The following is a 20,809-nucleotide window of genomic DNA, read 5'->3' on the forward strand; positions in this document are numbered from 1 at the left end:
CTCTACCGTGAACGTGCTGCAAAACAAATGCAATCCAACGTGAACCGTCCCATTAATAACATGAATTGACATTTCCGTCCTTCACTGTTCCTACCTGTAACTGTACATTAACATTAATGGCACTGTAATTCATTCGTGACACCGCTCCAGTGCACACTACATTATTTAGCGCTCACGGCAGGCACGTACTCTTCAGACTAAATGCATTTTGCTCTTTGATGGCATGTTCTGTGGTGTTGGTGCTGTATACAATATATACTGTACAGTACCGTACCTGACTGCTGTCGACTGTGCAACACTCACTGTGCAGCCTTATTTCGTCTCCATTCAAACAACGAGAGCCACCCTTTCTCAATACACGCCTTGTTCTATTCATGCTCGTTTTTTAAATTCTAATGGACACACTGTTAAATAGCGACCTTTGTTTAGACCGGAGCTTGATAGACTGAGCTATCAAAACAAGGGGACAAAGCTAAACAATCCTGACTTTTGTAATGGAATACTGTGGAACCTCCAAAGTAGAATGCTTCTAAAGTATTACAATTGGGAGCTCAACCAAGATTATGCTGATGAAGCAAAACATCTTTGTTTTAAAATTAGCATGACAGAACATACTACGGATTATTTGGTTCCACTTCATTTAAAGTAGTAATTTACATAATCTTATCAGCTAATTGACTCTACACAAGTCTCCTTGCCTGCTCTGTCATTTATTGAAAAGATCATTGTGGAAATACAGTTCCTTCTGGTGTGTTTGGGAATGTTCACTGTTTTAACTGAAAACTGATTTTCTTCTCAAACTGTGTCGTCTTTGTGTGTTTGTTAGCACAACAATGGTGTTTTGATGTCTGAAAATGTTTGAAAATGGGTGTAGCAGTTTTTGAAAATGACAGTTTTATGTTTGTGTAAACACTAAAAATGAATCGGTGAAAACAAAGTATGTGTACTAATGCGTCATAACCAAAAGTAAAATATTGGACCACAGTATTGTTTTGTTTAAGGAGTCAGCAAAGTGTACATTTACAAGGGTTAAACAAAATACCAATATTACGATTGTATCCTTATCTTTTCCCAGAACAATATATGGGAGATACTATCATAGGGCATTATGGTGGCCTAGTAGTGAACACATATGCCTAACAGTTAGGAGGTTCTGTATTCAAATCTCAGGGGATACCCCGGCATCCTTTCACGTTCCAAAAATATGCACATTAGGCTACTTAAAGACACTAAATTGCCCATAGGTATGAATGTGAGGGTCAATGGTTATTTGCCTATTTGTCCCCTGTGATTTACTGGGGACCCTACCATGGTTTACTCCACTTCCCACCCTGATGTGTATGAGGACAAGCACTATACAGTAGAAGATGGGTGGAAGGATGGACAAACAACACGGTCTACACTATACTTCTCAGTTTGTGCAGTTGCAAACTTAATGACAAGTTTTAGTCCTTGTGTTAAATTTAGCAATTAACTCTCGTCAGTGTTCTGTGTTTATAGAATACTTGAGTATATTTTATTTTAATCTCTTTAAACGCTCTGCTTTTCATTGTTAATTCTGGGGCTACTGTATTTATTCTTAAATGAGCAAGAAAAAGACTACTGCAAAGACTTCCCTTTCTTCTATTAGATATTGCAACATCATATGTTTTAACAAAACATACAGATTGTCCCATAATCGCTATATTGCAATACAGCGAACCTGTGCCATTCGTGAAGGGATAGGGACTGAGCCCTGCGGCGAATAGTGAAAATTAGCGACTAATTTATGCCCACCCAGAAAGGTTTTGAATTGTCTCCAGATCACACACCCAAAAGATTTGACAAGGCTATGGCCTGACAAAAGGGTATTCAAAAGGTTGCCAACTAGTGGTTTGGCATTCCTATTACAGCAGTATCAGTTATTTTCCCAGTCAAATGGGAATGTTTTGAGAAGGCTGTGATCGGTGCATGAAACTTTTCAACGACTCAACTTTTTTGTATGGGTAAACGCTTTATCATCTAGCCTCTGTTGGTTGTGCCTTTTCAGTTTTTCTGTGAGGATTTTTAGTGTCTTATCCAACAAGTTGATACGCTTGCATGTGCCCCATGATGCATGATGATGTGTTGAATCATTTAAAAGCCACAGATGGTTCCGGAAGTGAGAGTTTGACTAAACCGTAAAAAAAAGACACTATTTCTTGTCATTTCTAGTTTCGTGTTAATCACTTGCTTAAAAGTCATCTGCAGGTGTGTGTGCGTGAATTGTTTGCACTGTGCAATATGTGTGTGAGGGTGTATAAGTTCGTAAAAGGCTTCAAGAGAGAGTCAGCTGGTCAGCTGAAGATAGCCAAAGGGGAGGGGGCTCTGCTGAGCAGATTGTTGCCCAGGGCAACACCCAAACTGTCCCACTCTGGCAGTGACACTGTCCACCAATAGCAGTAGAATTAATAGATCAGGCAATTCATCACTTGCAACGTGAGCGCTCACCATACAGGAGCGCTTGATTTGGGATCTTTAAATACAGCTATGACCCGGGTGGTGCCAGGATTATGTTACATATTATGTGGGGCTTTAGAGAGCCACCAGGCTGATCCTGAAGCTTCTTGTTTGTTTTGGCGGGGTGGCGCCTGCCAGTCGGACTCTTCATTGTGAGGTAGGCAGCTTTGTCTTTGAAGATGCTGGAATTGTGTCGGAGGGCTCCACAGGCCCGAACATTAGGTACATGCTGCATGCTACAGTGTGATCCAATGCGAGAGATGTAATGCGAGGGGTTCATTTTAACAATGTTTGTTTGGTTTGTCAAAGGATTGCACAAGTCAGAATTCTACAGTCATTTGAACCGCAATCTTCCAGGTAGTCACGCAAAATTGCAATTTCAACATGCAGGAGTTCACCAGACCTCAGCTAGCGAGCATCAAAGTTTAAACTTTAGCTTTTTCATTGGCTTTTTTGCAACACTTACTTTAAAACGAGCAAATTCAAAGGCTCCTACGTTTGTACAATTTGTACAGTGGGGCAAAAAAAGTATTTAGTCAGCCACCAATTGTGCAAGTTCTCCCACTTAAAAAGATGAGAGAGGCCTGTCATTTTCATCATAGGTATACCTCACCTATGAGAGACAAAATGAGAACAAAAAATCCAGAAAATGACTGTGTGATGTTTAAAGAATTTATTAGCAAATTATGGTGGAAAATAAGTATTTGGTCAATAACAAAAGTTTATCTCAATACTTTGTTATATACCCTTTGTTGGCAATGACTGAGGTCAAACGTTTTCTGTAAGTCTTCACAAGGCTTTCACATCTGTTGCTGGTATTTTGGCCCATTCCTCCATGCAGATCTCCTCAAGAGAAGTGATGTTTTGGGGCTGTCGCTGGGCAACACAGACTTTCACCTCCCTCCAAAGTTTTTCTATGGGGTTGAGATCTGGAGACTGGCTAGGCCACTCCAGGACCTTGAAATGCTTCTTACGAAGCCACTCCTTCGTTGCCCGGGCAGTGTGTTTGGGATCATTGTCATACTGAAAGACCCAGCCACGTTTCATCTTCAATGGCCTTGAATGGTTTTCACTCAAAATCATGCGATACATGGCCCCATTCATTCTTTCCGTTACACGAACGGATCAGTCATCCTGGTCCCTCTGCAGAAAAACTGCTCCAAAGCATGATCTTTCCACCCCCATGTTTCACAGTCGGGATGGTGTTCTTTCGATGCAAGTCAGCATTCTTTCTCCTCCAAACACAACAAGTTGAGTTTTTACCAAAAAGTTCTATTTTGGTTTCATCTGACCTGTTGACATTCTCCCAATCCTTTTCTGGATCATCCAAATGCTCTCCAGCAAACCTCAGACAGGCCTGGACATGTACTGGCTTAAGCAGGGGACACGTCTGGCACTGCAGGATTTGAGTCCCTGGCGGCGTAGTTTGTTACTGATGGTAGCCTTTGTTACTTTGGTCATTCACTAGGTGCCCCCCCGTGTGGTTCTGGAATTTTTGCTCACCGTTCTTGTGATCATTTTGACCCCATGGGGTGAGACCTTGGATGGAGCTCCAGATAGAGAGAGATTATCAGTGGTCTTGTCTGTCTTCCGTTTTCTAACAATTGCTCTCACAGTTGATTTCTTCACACCAAGCTGCTTACCTATTGCAGATTCAGTATAGGTCTACAATTTTGTTTCTGGTGTCCTTTGACAGCGCTTTAGTCTTGGCCATAATGGAGTTTGGAGTGTACCTGTTGGAAGTTGTGGACAGAATGCTTATTTTCCACCCTAACTTGCTCATAAATTCTTGAAAAATCAGATTTCATTTTCTGGATTTTTTTATTTTTATTTTTCCTCATTTTGTCTCAGATGAGGTAACCCGCAACCCTAGTGAGGGGAAGTGGTAAAGAAGATGGATATGTGAGGTATACCTCTGATGAAAATTACAGGCCTCTCTCATCTTTTTTTAAGTGGGAGTACTTGCACAATTGGTGGTTGGCTGAATACTTTTTTGCCCCACTGTAACTGATATTTATAGGGAAAACTGTCTCTTAAAGGTGCCGTATTTTACCTGACCAACTTCTAGTATTTGGGATGTAATTTTGTCACTATGGTGCCTCAGTAAACATGTGAAATATGAATTAAAATCGTCCACGCATTCCTGAGTTCCAGACGTTTTTCTGCCGAAATGCCTGAAGTCATTTGTATTTCTCAAGCTTATCAATTACGTCATTAGCGAAGATCTCCGCCTACCTCTCCTCTCTGAGGCAGCTGCGCTGTCAACATAACACATGCTCTCACAATTGGCCGTTCTACAGGCAACCAATCGGAGACAAATATGGACAAAGTGGATACAAAACCAAGGTGTTGTTTTGAAATGAAATTGACACTTTTATACTAAGTCCATGTTTAAGAGTCACTGTATGGATGTCCTAATAACCAAAATATGGGACCTTTAATTCACGAGCATTAAAAGGTGGATGTATTTAGCTTTTTCTTGGGCTTCGTGGGACCTCAGTTAAGTGCCCCCCCCCCCCCAAAGATCACATAATTTAGATTTTTATATTTTCAGGGGAAAAAAGGCATGAGCATTAGAAGACGAAATATTTATGTTTTGCTTTTTCTTGGGCTTTCCTGTGACACTTTCCAGAAAAATGCAGAATTCTACCAACATTTTCCAGAAAATATGTACAAAACCTCTGAGTCTGAACATTGTTTGCGTCACGTGAGATTTCAGCAAATCATGCTCTGTCTGTTCAGTGAGTGTAACTCGTTTTTAACACTTTTTCGAGGCGCAGTGGAAAGTCAGACAAAAGAAGAACATCGACCGTAGGAACCTGTAGTCCTACTGATAGTCTTTGCAAAGCTTGTGTGCTTTTATCAAGTTGTGGCGTCACATTGTGTCCCTCCTCCGAAATTCTGAGTCAGCCCAAATTCTTTCCAAGTTCCACCTTGCTCAAATCCCATAAAATGTGTCATTATTTAATGTATTGGGCGCCATAACCTCACACACACCTTTCTTTAGTCACGACTCAGTGTTGTACAGCAGTTTCACATCATCACACCGCCTTCAGTTCCCATCTTTTCACTGTTTAACAGTGCGTCTGAAAGTAATGTGTAATTTACTGCGAGATGCCTGTGTACACTGTAAAACTAGGTCAGTGTGGTCAAAGGATTGTAACTGACAAGCTTGTGGGCTGTCTTTTTATAGCAAAGAAAGTGTTGGTATCAGTTAGGAGGAAATGTGCAATTAGGATGTTGATTAAGTGCTATTTGGGCTAACAGCGGACATCCCCAAAATAAACAGGATAAACATCCTGGTGAGTTGTGCATTTTTATGTTGTGACGACATTTGTAGCTACTGTTTATTTTAACACTAGCCACTAATTTGTTGCTATTTTTCGGAATCGGCCTTCCTGAAACTTCTGCATTCTTTTCATTGCAACCTTTGATTTTTCTGTTGTTTTATGATACATATAAGTAAGGTGTAATTGAAAAACAAAAAAAACAAAATGGTGCCTGACAGGATATATTATTGACATCTACAGCCATTCTACTGTATTTCCTCAAATAACGGCCTACACTCTTATTGACACCATACCCTAATTATTGCCTGATTATTGTATTTGAGTTTATTTTTTTATCTTTTCATATTCCTTTTTAAAAACAATTATGTATATATTATGATAAAAATATAATTACACATAAATATTTATAATTAAACAAATTATATTAAAGCATGATGTATATTATAATGCAAATTACATTTAATTCAACATTGATAATTCATTTAAAAATAATAAACGCAAAATACTGTATAATTGAATAACATTTACACAACAAGTAAATGTTCTCACCTTAATAGTCCCAGCAGTTAAGTAATAAAAACACCCTGAGCCACTGTAATGTAAATATTAATTTCTCAGTTTTCTGACATTTTACATGAAACCCTATAATGTTAAAGCATTAAAAACAGAGCCTTGTAGGAGAGTTTCAGGGCTGTGCTCATCCTCCCACGGCGAACAGGCAGCGTTTGACATTCTTTCCGCATTGAAAATCTTTTGTTTTGGAAACGTGTCTTTCAGAGACGTGCACAGACGTGCTTCGATTATACACCGTACACCTTTCACAGCGGCTCCTTTAGTGTCTAAAATGACAGCAGAAATCTTTGAGAAGCGTTCTTCTCTTCGTCCTCGTCATCTGCTGTTTTATGGCAGAATTGAAGGCAAAGGGCGAGAGATTAATGGGGCAGGAGTTGTTTTATGATGGAAGTGAGGGAGGGGTGGGATGGGACGCTGTTTGCCCGAGCCATTAGTGCCTCTGATTAGACAAGTGAGTGGCTGTCACTCACCCTAATTGGTCGCCTTGATTGGAAAGTCGGCACGTGCGCTGTTTTCAGAATTGGCAGTGGGAAGTCAGAGGATGTGGTTGTATTATACCAAATCAGGAAGTGAATATGCAAAAATCAAATGTGATTAGGGTGTGTTTTTCAATCGTGCCCTTGTGTCTGTTGTTACCGCAGAGCATCCGGTCACTTGAGCGGCAGCAACATGGAACTGAACCGCTGCACACAGCTAGGCTCACTGGAGAGTCCTGCCACATCCCCTCGAGACCTGGGCAGCGCCAGGCTACGGACCGCCTCCACCGACAGTCTGACTGCTGACGCGGGTGAGTCGCTTTTGATCGAGTGTCTGTTTTTCACAAGTCGACCCGCAAATTAGCTGGCTTCCAAAGCGGTATCAGAGGCGGAAAGCCACCTTAAGGGGCAATGACCAGAATGTGAAGTTTAACATCCGAGACTCAGATTCAGACAACTTTTTTGATCCCGGTGCGGTCTATTCGTTTTCAACATCCAGGTCCAAGTGCACTTTCAGCCCCAAAAGACAAATACAGAATGAACAGTATCGTACAGGTCACAGCAAATCGTTTAAGGGACCACTTGCAAGAAGTGGAGAAACAATCAGCAATGGAACTCGCTGCCCAAGCCTGCTCAAGCTTTCTGCTAAAAGCAATTGTCACTGTCCCAGATGCTGAAGCCAGCACGCATCTAATTATCTGAATGTTCAAAGCTGCAGCAGCTGTGTGAATGTGGCCTTGTAAATAGATGCCCTGTCTTGTGTCACGGCTCCAAAGCGCCATTTATTTGCGGCATCGCTGTGTGAAAGAGGCTATTGTAACATTCGAGGATGTTGACAAAAATCAAAACTCATACTGACTTTAGCTTAACCCATTGCTGTGCCTTATCGCCTGACGTTCACAATATTTTCTGTATATGCTCCAAGTCTCCATATTGCTGCAGGAACCGTTTTCTTGTTGCCCTTTTATTGTTGTGTCCTCTCAGATAAAATTGATCAAAAAGTAAATACAGATTACAGTGTCTCATTACAACCAATGTGTTTCCACAGTTTCCCAGCTGTACAATTTTGAGGTGAAAAACTGAAAGCCCCAACCCGATGGAAGTAGAGCCAATCCAGTAGAAAAACGTGGCCATTAAATGGAAACTGTATGGTCATCTTTGGTTTTGTGGTCAGAAAATTGACAGAAGTGGACTGTCTAGAGTCATAAAGAGGAACAAGGAGACAGACATATACAGTACTTAGTGAAGTGGAAGTCTTTTGCAGTTTGGGATGTTAAGGCAATGTGAAAAGTCATACACTTTTCACCCTCTTTTTCAAGTCTCGCTGAAATCAAACTGTTATTCTTATGTAAATGAGCCACCGCTCAACCATCCCATCCCCCTACGGTTCCAATGTGAGAACATCTTTCATTCCATGGAGATAGCTACTTGTTAAGCACAAAGTCTGAAAAAGCGAGCACTAACAGCGAAATGGACGCATGCCCCCATAAGTTACAGTTACAGTATTTTCCTCGTGCAGGCACCACTTCATTACCAAGATGCCAAATTGCACTTGATAACTGGTGAGCAGGCACTGCAAGACCCAAATATTTGTAAAGAAGCAATTTAAAAGGCACCCCAAAACTAAATGGGTACAAAGGACGGAACCTTGAGGGATTCCAATTCAAATGAAAGTTAACATCACCAGTAAATCATGACTAAACACTGAGACACACTTCTGAATCAACTAAATAATGAATCACGGGTTGGACAAGATCCCAGACCCCTGGATCTTAATACAGACATTTTAGACCATTGTATGCTTCCAATTTTGTGGGAATCGTTTACCTCAATGGGCTGACATTGTTTAGGTGAACTAATTAAGTCAGGTGTTCATGTGCGAATGGGAAATGTTTGCTGCTGTGTTTGATTATTCTGCTGCCCTTTGACGAGAGTAAAACTGCGCACAGACAAGTAGAGGAACACCCAAGGTTTTATTGTGCCTGTCATCTTATCGCTTCCTCTTTCACACCATGTTGTGACTGAGACTAGCCGCCAGGAATCACTTTTATAACCTCGCCAAAGACTTAAAAAGTGCAACGAGCAGCATCTGTTGCTTATTTTTAGGTTAAAAAGTCTCTTGCATTTGCTGTGACTTCCTGGCTTCCAGCGTCGTTTGAAGATATAATTATGGGGTCTGATAACGAGGGGGAAACGGGGATTGGCTACATCTTCCTCACAGTAACTGGAGGGCGTACCACTAAATTACCTCAGTAGCTGACTCCTCCAGCTCTAAAAGTCACCACATAGTCTCAATTTGCGAATGTCCCGATTGTGGATGGAAGACGGAGTTTGGAATGTCTGTATTAGTCCTGGACTATGGAAGTTTCCAGCTCAATTACAGGCAAGAGGTAAGGAGATCTGAACAGAGATGAGTAGAGGGGGCGGGGGGGGGGGGGAGAGGTCTGTCGAAAGTGGTTGCCCAAATCCTACAGATGCTTGAGTGAGACCATAATATCCCATCTCTCCTCAGGTTCTCGGGATCGATCTTGGTTGTCCTGCTCCTCTCCGTTCCTCAGAAGTCCGGTGGCGTCGGCGCCAGGTTCTCCGCGCCCTCCAACTTTTAGCATTACGGCCATCCAGCCGCCTCCACTGCCAGAGAAGAAGATTGTCAACCGCACCGTGTCAGCCCCCGACAGCGCCACTTCCAAGGCCTTTCTCCAGGCCTACCCTCGCCTCCTGTTCACCGGGTCGGAAAACAACGTGTGTAGACCCAATGACTCCAGCTGCCGGGCCAGTTTACCGTCCAGTCCAGTAGATACGAGACCCATTTTCTCCTCCAATGAGTCTCTGGAGTGCTGTCACGCTCCACTCGGCCGTCCCTCCAGATCCCGGACTTTGGACGAGCCTTTTAAGAATCATGGCCGTTTAGGTGTCCACTGCCGAAGCAGCATCACCTGCTCCTCCTCTCCTCAACTCAGCGCACCCTTTTCCGCTTCCGAAGCAGGGCCGGCGCCCAACCTAGGCTCCAGTTTGCAGCTGCAGACCCTCCTGAGCAACATCGACAGTCGGGAGGGCGTGTATTCCAAGCTGGGCGGCCTCTACGCCGAGTCCCTGCGGCGCTTGGCTCTCAAATGCGAGGAGCACTTTACGGGCTCACAAAGGAACCGGAGGTTCGAGGAGAGCAACTGGTCTTTGTTCAGGCTGACGTCCAACAAGCCCAGCTGCAATGCGGGCGACGCCGTTTACTATTCCGCTGCCTGCGCCTCCGACCCCAGCAACTCCTATGCCGTGAAGGTAATACACCAATACTTTGGATTTTGTCTTAGGGGTGAGTTGGGGTTGTTCAAATTAAGAATGGTCTGCAGATTAAAATCGGGCGCCGGTCTTGTTTGTTCTGGGACTTCAGATGGGTTGGTCCCACGAGGGCGCACTCCATGGCTCCAATGTAAACACAACTGGAGGAGGGGTGTGTACTGAGTTGTTAGTGGCTCTTTGTCCAGTATTTGAAGCTGCAGCCCGGATGCCCCTCGGCTCGCTCATCTTCCAGTTGAAATTACAATCAGATAAATCCTGTAAAACCTCAAATCATAGTCCCAAGGCCACAGTGTTGTCTCACTCCCACTTTCTAAGAAGTCGTTTAACAGTAATCCCGATCCTCCCATGGTGACTCAAAGTTTGAGTCCGGTGTTGACCACACACAAGGATGTGTTTACAATCGTAGGCCCTGTTTTCCGAGCAAATCGGGAATGGAGAAGTTCCTCTTAACACATTTCACAGCACAGGAGAATCTTTCAGAGACATCAGACAATTCAGCCTTTGCTGTCTTTTTATTGCAAGGGAGAGAAAATACTAATTCGTCCCAATTATGAGTATGTTTGTACCCCACTTTTAGGGTTAGTATAGTGATACCAGAATTCTTAAAAAAAAAAAAAAAAACCTCCTGTTATGACTAAATGCTCAGTTGGGGATTAAGTTAAGATATGCATCAAATGGCATTGGGCCTCATTCACTAATAAATGTGTATATGCGCACACACACTAATGCAGATACACTGTACAAGCACTTAAGGGAGCGAGGGTAAAAGGAATGTGAAGTGTCTTTCTCACGGTTATTTAGGACATTAGTCAACTCATTAGCCACTTCCTGTTTTGATGTATTATCTTTAATGTTATTTTTATTGTTTGTTTGTTTAGTTTTGTTTTTCAAAAGCTGATCCTGCATTATTTGACGGTGTGAGGAGCTTCTGAAGTTGTTCGCAAAGTACGAACGTATCGATGAATCACACATTTGTGTATCAAACTTGCGTAGGCACGAATTTGTGCGTATGCACGGTTAGTGAATGAGGCCCATTGCTTTCAACTGAATTGGCATTGACCTTGAAACCTTGGATTCATTCCTTGTGTTTTTTGGTTGCCCTACCTTTTGCCCGTCTGTAAAAACCTCCTCTCTCTCGTGATCCTTTCTTCTTCCTCTCCTCGATGCCGCCTCGTCAGATCTGCAAGAGTCCGTCCGCGGAGGCCAAGCAGGGCCGCCTGTACGGCCTGTCGGTGCAACAGAGTATGCCCCCGCACTTCAACCTCCAGCAGGACTGTGGCCACTTCCTGGCGTGCGTCCCCCAGAGCATGCTGCCCCCCGACCAGGCGGCATCGCCCGCGTCCTCGCCCAAGCCCCGCGGCCAGCAGGCGGAGCGAGAGCGGGTGGTGGTCATCGTTCCCGAGATCCCGCGGCAGACGGCGGCCGACTTCGCCCGAGAGTTCGAGGCCTTCCACAAAAGCCAGCCGGAGGTTTACGAGCGCCGTGTCTGCTTCCTGCTGCTGCAGCTGTGCCACGGCCTGGAGCACCTGAAGGACCACGGGGTGACGCACCGCCACCTGTGCCTGGAGAACCTCCTACTGGTTCCTTACCCACCGGCCCCGCCCCCGCCCACCCAGCAGACCGAGATGAGCGAGGCTTTTAGTCAGCGTCACCTCCCTCGCCTCCTCATCAGCAACTTCGCCAAGGCCAAGCGGCGCACAGCCGAGGACACCGCGTCCGCCAGCGTGGACCCTCGCGTCAAGAGGGACCATGCTCGCCTGGCGCCCGAGATCGTGTCCGCTGCCCAGTACCGCAAATTCGACGAGTTCCAGACGGGCATCCTTATCTACGAGCTCCTCCACCAGCACAACCCCTTTGAGGTGAGCCCTGAAGGAGCTTGACTACCGCCAAGTATATGACTTTTGATTGGAAAATATACAACTTTTTATCTTAGCAATAGATGACTTTAAATTAGATTACCTTATTCTCGAAAATGTATGACAAAAAAAATGGCAACCTTTGAGTAAAAAAAAAAAAAAAAAAAAAAAAAGACAATTCATTTTCATTCTCCGTACCACTTATCCTCACGCGGCAGAGCTCAAAGAACGAAATCATTTCATAAACTAACTCAGTTCATTACCTTTACTGAAAAGATTTGTGTTCTTTTGAACGAAACAACACTATAGCAGGAGTCCTATTTAAAATACAGCTTTATCGCAACCAAGTCCGCTCTGATACAAATACAGTCGTAGATTGCTGCTCGACACAGGCAGAACTACTTTTACGGAGTTCAAAGTCTACTCTCATCGAGGAGCTGCGGAACTGCAGTCTGGTCTGGCTGCCTACAGCAACTCCGACTCCCACGCCTCCATCGCGCCCACAGTGGACGCGCCACGAACAGTGAAGGAGGAAGTAGAAGCATATATATATATATATATATATATATGTATTGAACTTCAATGTATTACTTTCAATTTTTGGAATTGTGCAAATGGTGTTACTCTGACAACAAGTCAGCTGGGACCCCTTGTAAACCATTGCTTTTGGCTTAAAATTAGCTGTAATATCTTATTGAGAAAAAGTGTATTTTGACTTACACTGAGATTACTTGACTCCTGCAAAGCTGTCTTATCAAGATGTACAACTCATCAGGGGCTTATTGTACCAAAAAATAAATAAATGCCTGAAAATACAGAACCATCCATCCTCCATTTTCTGAGCCGCTTCTCCTCACGCGGGTCGCGGGCGTGCTGGAGCCTAACCCAGCTAACATCGGGCAGGAGGCGGGGTACACCCTGAACTGGTTGCCAACCAATCGCAGGGCAAACAACCACTCGCACTCACAGTCACGCCTACGGGCAATTTAGAGTCTCCAATGAATGCATGTTTTGGGGATGTGGGAGGAAACCGGAGTGCCCGGGGAGAACATGCCAACGCCACATAGGCGGGGCCGGGGATTGAACCCAGGTCCTCAGAACTGTGAGGCAGACGCTCTAACCAGTCGCCCTCCGTGCCGCCAAAATACAGAACCTTATTCTAAAATTGCAACGTTCTTTCAGTTTGTACAATTATGAGTTTAATCTTACGTGTAAATATTTGTCTGTTTTCTCCTCGGAGGTGAGTCCGGCCCTGAAGGAGCAGGACTACCGCTGCGAAGACTTGCCGACCATCCCTCCCGTGTCGCTGTACTCCGCTGGCCTCCAGAGGCTGGCTCGGCTCCTGCTTCAACCGGACCCCATCAAGCGCATCCACATCCAGGACGCCAAGCGCATCCTGCAGAGCCTCCTGTGGGGGCCAAGGAAGGACCTGTTGGATCAGCAGTGGGAGAAGCGGGGGCCGGGCGGCGGCGGGCCGGGGGCGGACGCCGCCCGGCACGAGGGCCTCCTCAACTGGCTGGATGTGAAGCGGGCGCTACTCATGATGAAGTTCGCCGAGCGGTCGCTGGAACCCGAGCGCAACGCCGAGCTGGAGGACTGGCTGTGCTGCCAGTACTTCTCCTCAGCCCACCCTCTGGCGCTGTGCCACACCGCCGAACTGCTGTACTCTCTCAAGTGACGGGCTGCCGGTGCTGCGGGAACCTGACTGATACACTGTTTGGACAAGAGTATTGGGACACGTAGCCTCAAGGCAGAGTCCCCCAAGGTTTTGTCCTTGGTCCCCACTGGTTCATTTACTGTTTTTATTTTCTTTTTTTTGCGGCCCAATACAGTGTGTGCCCAATGTCCAAAATGTGTGGTGATTTTCTACTTCTTCAAAAGGAGACACTGTGAACATAACTTCCTCATTAGCGCTACCGACCGTCCACTTTTATCCTGCCACTTTTTTTCAAACTCATATGGTTGAAATTATTAAGGAATATTAGGGCCAAACTAAAAAGAAAAGAAAATGACCATTCAAGACCTACGTCATAAACTTACGAGAAAAAAAGGGTGTGTGTCTTTTAGAAGAAGAGTTGTATGCACTGTTACTCGCTGGGGATTGGCTCAGAGCCCTGCCTGCAAAGATTTAGAATTGCCTGTAGATGCCACAAGATGGCGGCAAAGAAATATTTTTCTATTAGACAGGGCTATGGCCTGAAGAAATGAAGCTCTTCCCCTCACTTCCAAGTAGTTCCTTGGCACCAAGATCACACAAGCCTGCCAAAAGAATCAAAGTATTGCCTGAGCACAGCAGCAAAATAGGTGAGAGTACAATAGAGGATGCCCCCCCCCCCCCCCAAAAAAAAAATCTGGATAGTTGAAATTGCAAATATCCTTTGGGGAATGTTGTATTTTTATGAGGGGAAGTTCAGGAATGACATCAGAGGGAGCAGTGTGTTTCCTGCGAACGGAAGAGTAATGTGGAGGATCTCCTGAGGGAGTGGAATTTCCCAATAATCTGATTGTGATGTGACGAGTATTTCATTTCGTAATTTATGATTCGCATTCAAACGTTCAAATTAAAATTACAACTCCAATATCGTAAAGATGCATCTTCTCTCATAATTAGACATTTGCATAAAATTACAATTTAAATCTCGAATATGTACCATTTTTTTCCTCAAGAAAATATGAAAACAATTGTCAACTTTTTCCTCAAAAATGTAAACTTGTTTTGAATGTACAAATGTAATCTCAAGGATGACATGACAGGATGATATGACAATTTTGAAAATGTACAACTTTTTCCCAAATATTTTTTCCATCGAAATATACAGCTTTACTGTCATATAATTACAACTATAATTGTGAATATATGACTAATCTTGAAAAAAAAAAAGTGTGTATGTGTGTGTCTATATGTATGTATATATATATATATATATATATACACACACACACACCAAATTTTTTTGTTCATGTAAAGTTGTTAATTTTATGTCCAAATATAGGGTTTTATATTTCTGGAAAATACCAGAATATATGAAAAATCTTTCCTTGGAAATAGAACTTTTTTCCTTGTAAAATTACAACTGCATTCTAGTTGTCAGATTCACCTTTTCACTCAAATATGCAGTCTCTTTAAATGTACAACTATTTTTTTTGCAAAATTTAGATTTAAAAAAAAAAAAAAAACTTAACCTCAAAATATCCAATTTTTATTCCTTGTAAAATAGGATTTTTTATCGAATACTTTTTTCCTCATGAAATGACAACTTTAATCTTCAAAATATGTGACTTCAAAATTTTTTTTTTTATAAATAAAAAATATTTAAAATGTACAACTTGTACAATTACTTAATCATGAAAACATTTTTTCTTGTAAAATGAACACTGATCTCAAATAGAAATTTTACAAGAATAGTTTTATTCTTGTAAAATTACCACTTTAATCTCAATTTGAATTTTTTCTCAAGTAACTATTCCTGTAAAAATAAAACTAATCCAAGAAATAGAATTAAATCTTTTTTCTCAAAAATATAGGACCGTTTATCTAGAATATACAGTAACTTTTTTTATACTCCGAAATTCCGATTAATCTCAAAACATGACTGTTTTTATAATACAAACTTTATTCCTCGTTAAAGGACTTTTTTTATCTTGAAAATATACGACTTTTTTTCTTTAAAAATATAAAAAATTTCTTATACAACTCTTTTTCTCAAATGTATGACTGGGAAAATATACCGGTTCAACTTTTTTTTTTTTCTCGTAAAATGACGTAGTTAATTTTTTTCTTTTCTTTTCAGGATGGTCCTAATACTTGTTGGAATGAAATGTCGTACGTACTGTGTTCGCGTTAGCTGATCTTGCGAATATTTGCCGCCGTTCTGTGCTGTATTTCAAGTATTACAATGTTTTCAAGGACTGCTGTGTCGTGTCGAAAATGGAACCTGATCCGTTGGAATGAAAAAATAAAGCATCCTTATCATGTTTTGATGGAATGATCTGCTGTACTGTCCTGTCGACGTGCAACGACTGCTCACTCATCCTTCCTTATTCTGTTGACCCTGTGCCTTCAGTTCCTCGTGTGTGTTTGTGAAGCCAACATGTAAATATGGCTGGTGTTTTTTGTGTAACTGGATTTTCACAATAACACTCCTCTTTGGTTTTGTACAGTAGATTGTGAAAGAACAACCCAAGCAGGCCTTAAAAAAAAAAGTCATGAAAATGAACAGCAGTTCAAGGTAATATTTATGATGTCGTTTGTTATGGCAGCCTTGTTTTGTTTTACAAGTAGCAAACATTTGATTGATTCCTAATAAGTGGCTGGTGAGCGAGAGGCATGTACAGCATGTTGTTTTTTAAACATCTCATGACTAATCATTTAAGTGTGTGTCTACCAATAAACTGCATTTATTTTCTCACTTGAAACCTTTTCATCATTGCTAATAGAAATGGGTTAGAAAAAAACACTTGGATATTTACCCCATCGTTTGCTTGCATTATTTACACTTCATTAAAGCCATACATTATTATTTGGGGGTAATCCAAAAAGCTTTGTTATTCTTTTAATGAATTATTAAATGTAAATAACATTTGCTGTATTTGACTCCATATAAACAAACATACAGAAATTAATATAGAATAAAATAAAAAAAGTTCAATAAATGAACTATAAGTTATGTTTTAATAAATATATTCAAATATAATTACAATACCAATTTTTAAATAGATTAACATTTAAATGTAATTGATTTGAAAAAAATGTATTTTCTAATATATTTTGATATAATTATTAATTCCAATGGCATTTTTCATAAAATGTAATACAAAACAAAAATATACATTTCAACAAGAGTATGTATAAATGTGGTTGGGAATCTCTGGCGTGAGGCCCATTTGATACATATCTAGATACACAGGTTGCGACTTGATTAAAAAAAAATGCTATCTCTCGGGGTGGAACGATTCGATTCAATATGGGAATGACACGATTTTTTTCTAAAATATATAGATATATATATTCAAATTAATTTGAGGGCTAATTCATAGGGGGGGATCTAAAGCCAATGTCGACCCAATATGGACATATGTTATAGTGCACGCGACTGGTTAAGACATCTGCATCACAGTTCTAAAGACCCGGATTCAAATCTGTTTTTTTTTTCTGGGCACACCAGTTTTCTCCCAAGAAATATTCTATATCAATTATGTATATATATTAATACATATTAAGTACCCGGTTAAAGACTAAATCTTCTGTAGGTGTGTACAGGGTGTACCCCTCCTTTCGCCCAGAGTCAGCTGGGATAGGCCAGCTACCCTAGTGAGGATGAGCAACACAGAGAATGGATGGTTTGATGATATAGTGCCATCTTCCGGCTAAACCATCTCAATTGCTGATGGCTGCTCTCAGGGCAGTGAATCGATCGCAACTGGACTTTTTCGCCTCTCATCCGAGCAGGCTTCATCAATTTGAACAGAATAGTCCAGTTGCGATCGATTCACTGCCTTAAGAATGAAATGAGAATATTCACAGGTGTCTAATTATTTCACTTTTTCTAGAATAAAAAAATAAAAACATGCATTTGTCACCAAATTTAAAGCTTTAGATGAAAAAAACAATTGAAAATTATTCAAAACCATCTTGGCATAAGACGTGGCTTGGATGGCAGCATCCATCCATCCATTTTCAACACCGCTTATGCTGGTTCGGAGCGCTGGAGCCTATCCCAGCTGACTTCGGGCGAAAGGCGGACTACAGCCTGAACTGGTCGCCAGTCAGTCGCAGGGTACATAAAGGTACGGACAACCCCCTGGACAACACCCTCCTTGAGCCGTCACCTTATCGTGGTGGAGGGGTTTGTGTGTCCAAATGATCCTAGGAGCTAAGTTGTCTGGGGTCACCCATGGCAAACAGGTTCTAGGTGAGGGACCAGACAAAGCAAGGCTCAAAGACCCCTTATGACGACAACAAAAAATGGACTCAGGTTTCCCTTGCCCGGACGCGGGTCACCGGGGTCCCCCTCTGGAGCTAGGCCTGGAGGTGGGGCTCGAAGGCAAGCGCCTGGTGGCCGGTCCTGCACCCATGGGGCCCGGCCGGGCACAGCCCTAAAGGGTAACGTGGGTCCCCCTTCCCATGGGCTCACCACCTGTGGGAGGGGCCATAGGGGTCGGGTGCAGTGCAAGCAGGGCGATGGCTGTAGGCGATCCGATCCCCGGCTACAGAAGCTGGCTCGAGGGACGTGGAATGTCACCTCTCTGGCAGGGAAGGAGCCCGAGCTGGTGTGTGAGGTCGAGAAGTTCCGACAAGATATAGTCGGACTCGCCTCCACGCACAGCTTAGGCCATAGTACCAGTGCTCTCGAGAGGGGTTGGACTCTCTTCCACTCTGGAGTTCCCCACGGTGAAAGGTGCCGAGCAGGTGTGGGTATACATCTTGCCCCCCCGGCTCGGCACCTGTACGTTGGGGTTCACCCCGGTGGACGAGAGGGTAGCCTCCCTCCGCTTTCGGGTGGGGGGACGGGTCCTGACTGTTGTTTGTGCCTATGCACCAAACAGCAGTTCAGAATACCCACTCTTTCTGGAGTCCTTGGAGGGGGTGCTGGAGAGCGCTCCCGCTGGGGACTCCATCGTTCTACTGGGGGACTTCAATGCTCACGTGGGCAATGACAGTGAAACCTGGAAGGGCGTGATTGGGAGGAACGGCCCTAGGTCGCAGTTTGATGACCGACTTTGTGGTCGTGTCATTGGACACTCGGGTGAAGAGAGGGGCGGACCTGTCAACTGATCACCACCTGGTGGTGAGTTGGGTCCGACGGTGGGGGAAGATGCCGGTCCGACCTGGCAGGCCCAAACGTATCGTGAGGGTCTGCTGGGAACGTCTGGAAGAATCTCCTGTCAGAAGGAGTTTCAACTCCCACATCCGACAGAACTTTGCTCATGTTCCGGAGGAGCCAGGGGACATCGAGTCCGAGTGGACCATGTTCCGCGCCTCCATTGCTGAGGCGGCCGGCCGGAGCTGTGGCCGTAAGGTGTTGTGACGGCAATCCCCGAACCCGTTGGTGGACACAAACGGTGAGGGATACCGTCATGCTGAAGAAGGAGTCCTATCGGGCCTTTTTGGCCTGTGGGACTCCTGAGGCAGCTGATGGGTACCAGCTGGCCAAACGGAATGCAGCTTTGGTGGTCACTGAAGCAAAAACTCTGACATGGGAGGAGTTCGGTGAGGCCATGGAGAAAGACTTCCGGGCGGCTTCGAGGAAATTCTGGTCCACCATCCGGCATCTCAGGAAGGGGAAGCAGTGCACAATCAACACTGTGTATAGTGGGGATGGGGCGCTGCTGACCTCGACTCGGGACGTTGTGAGCCGGTGTGGAGAATATTTCGAAGACCTCCTCAATTCCACCGACACGCCTTCCCATGAGGGACCAGAGTCTGGGTTCTCTGAGGCGGGCTCTTTTATCTCTGGGGTTGAGGTCACCGAGGTGGTTAAAAAGCTTCTCGGTGGGCAGGCCCCGGGGGTGGATGCGATTTCGCCCGGAGTTCCTCAAGGCTCTGGATGTTGTAGGGCTATCCTGGTTAAAACACGTCTGCAACATCACGTGGACATCGGGGACAGTGCCTCTGGATTGGAAGACTGGGGTGGTGGTCCCCCTTTTTAAGAAGGGGGACCAGAGGGTGTGTTCCAACTGCAGGGGGAATCACACTCCTCAGCCTCCCTGGTAAGGTCTATTCAGGGGTGCTGGAGAGGAGGGTCCGTGGGTAAGTCGAATCTCAGATTCAGGAGGAGCAGTGTGGTTTCGTCCTGGCCGTGGAACAGTGGACCAGCTCTACACCCTTGGCAGGGTCCTCGAGGGTGCATGGGATTTTGCCCAACCAGTCTACGTGTTTTGTGGACTGGGCTTCATCAAACCATGACCACTAACTCTCACTGGAGCAGTTCATAGCTGAGTGGCGCGCCCTCTCCAGGTCGGGGATGAGATCCTGCCCCAAGTGGAGGGAGTTCAAGTATCTTGGGGTCTTGTTCACGAGTGAGGGAAGAATGGAACGGGAGATCGACAGGCAGATCGGTGCAGCGTCTGCAGTGATGCGGACTTTGTATCGATCCAGTGTGGTAAAGGAGGAGCTAAGCCCAAAGGCGAAGCTCTCGATTTACCGGTCGACCTACGTTTCTACCCTCACCTATGGTCAAGAGCTGTGGGTCGTGACCGAAAGAACAAGATCCCGGATACAAGCGGCCGAAATGAGTTTCCTCCGCAGGGTCTCCGGGCTCTCCCTTAGAGGTAGGGTGAGAAGCTCAGTCATCCGGGAGGAGCTCACAGTAGAGTTGCTGCTCCTCCACATCGAGAGGAGCCAGATGAGGTGGCTGGGGCATCTGATTCGGATGCCTCCCGGATGCCTCCCTGGTGAGGTGTTCGGGCACGTCCCACCGGGAGGAGACCCCGGGGATAACGCAGGACATGCTGGATAGACTACGTCCTTTGGCTGGCCTGGGAACGCCTCGGAATCCCCCCGGAAGAGCTGGATGCAGTGGCTGGGGAGAGAGAAGTCTGGGCGTCTCTGCTAAAGCTACTGCCCCCGTGACCCGACCTCGGATAAGCGGTAGAGAATGGATGGATAGATGAATCTTGGCATAAAAATAAAAAATAACATTTTAATCCCCAAAACTTTTTGGGGATTCCCCAAAACATGCATCTTCAATGTTTTTTTTTTTCCAACCATGCATTTCTTGATTTTCTTTTTTCAGATTGAATAAAATCAGTTTGAAGTATTTTAATTAAATATATGCATGTTATATTTTTAGGTAAAAAAATTAAGGCTTTATTATTCTTTTAAATGAAAATCAACTAC

General features: G+C 44.1%; 1 protein-coding gene across 3 annotated transcripts in view; it reads left to right on the plus strand.

Moving 5' to 3' along the window:
* The window catches only part of LOC133490353 (inactive tyrosine-protein kinase PRAG1), a 30,512-nt gene extending 14,126 nt beyond the window's left edge, over positions 1-16,386 (plus strand). For all 3 annotated transcript variants that reach the window (XM_061800318.1, XM_061800320.1, XM_061800319.1), the window contains 4 exons: positions 6,983-7,128; positions 9,330-10,093; positions 11,293-11,973; positions 13,211-16,386. In XM_061800318.1, coding sequence (XP_061656302.1) covers positions 6,983-7,128; positions 9,330-10,093; positions 11,293-11,973; positions 13,211-13,648 — 2,029 coding nt within the window. In that variant the 3' untranslated portion in view covers positions 13,649-16,386. The remainder of the gene's footprint in view (positions 1-6,982; positions 7,129-9,329; positions 10,094-11,292; positions 11,974-13,210) is intronic.
* Positions 16,387-20,809: the final 4,423 nt, after the last annotated feature.

Source organism: Phyllopteryx taeniolatus, chromosome 15, assembly GCF_024500385.1.
Source record: "Phyllopteryx taeniolatus isolate TA_2022b chromosome 15, UOR_Ptae_1.2, whole genome shotgun sequence".
Classification (NCBI taxonomy): domain Eukaryota; kingdom Metazoa; phylum Chordata; class Actinopteri; order Syngnathiformes; family Syngnathidae; genus Phyllopteryx; species Phyllopteryx taeniolatus.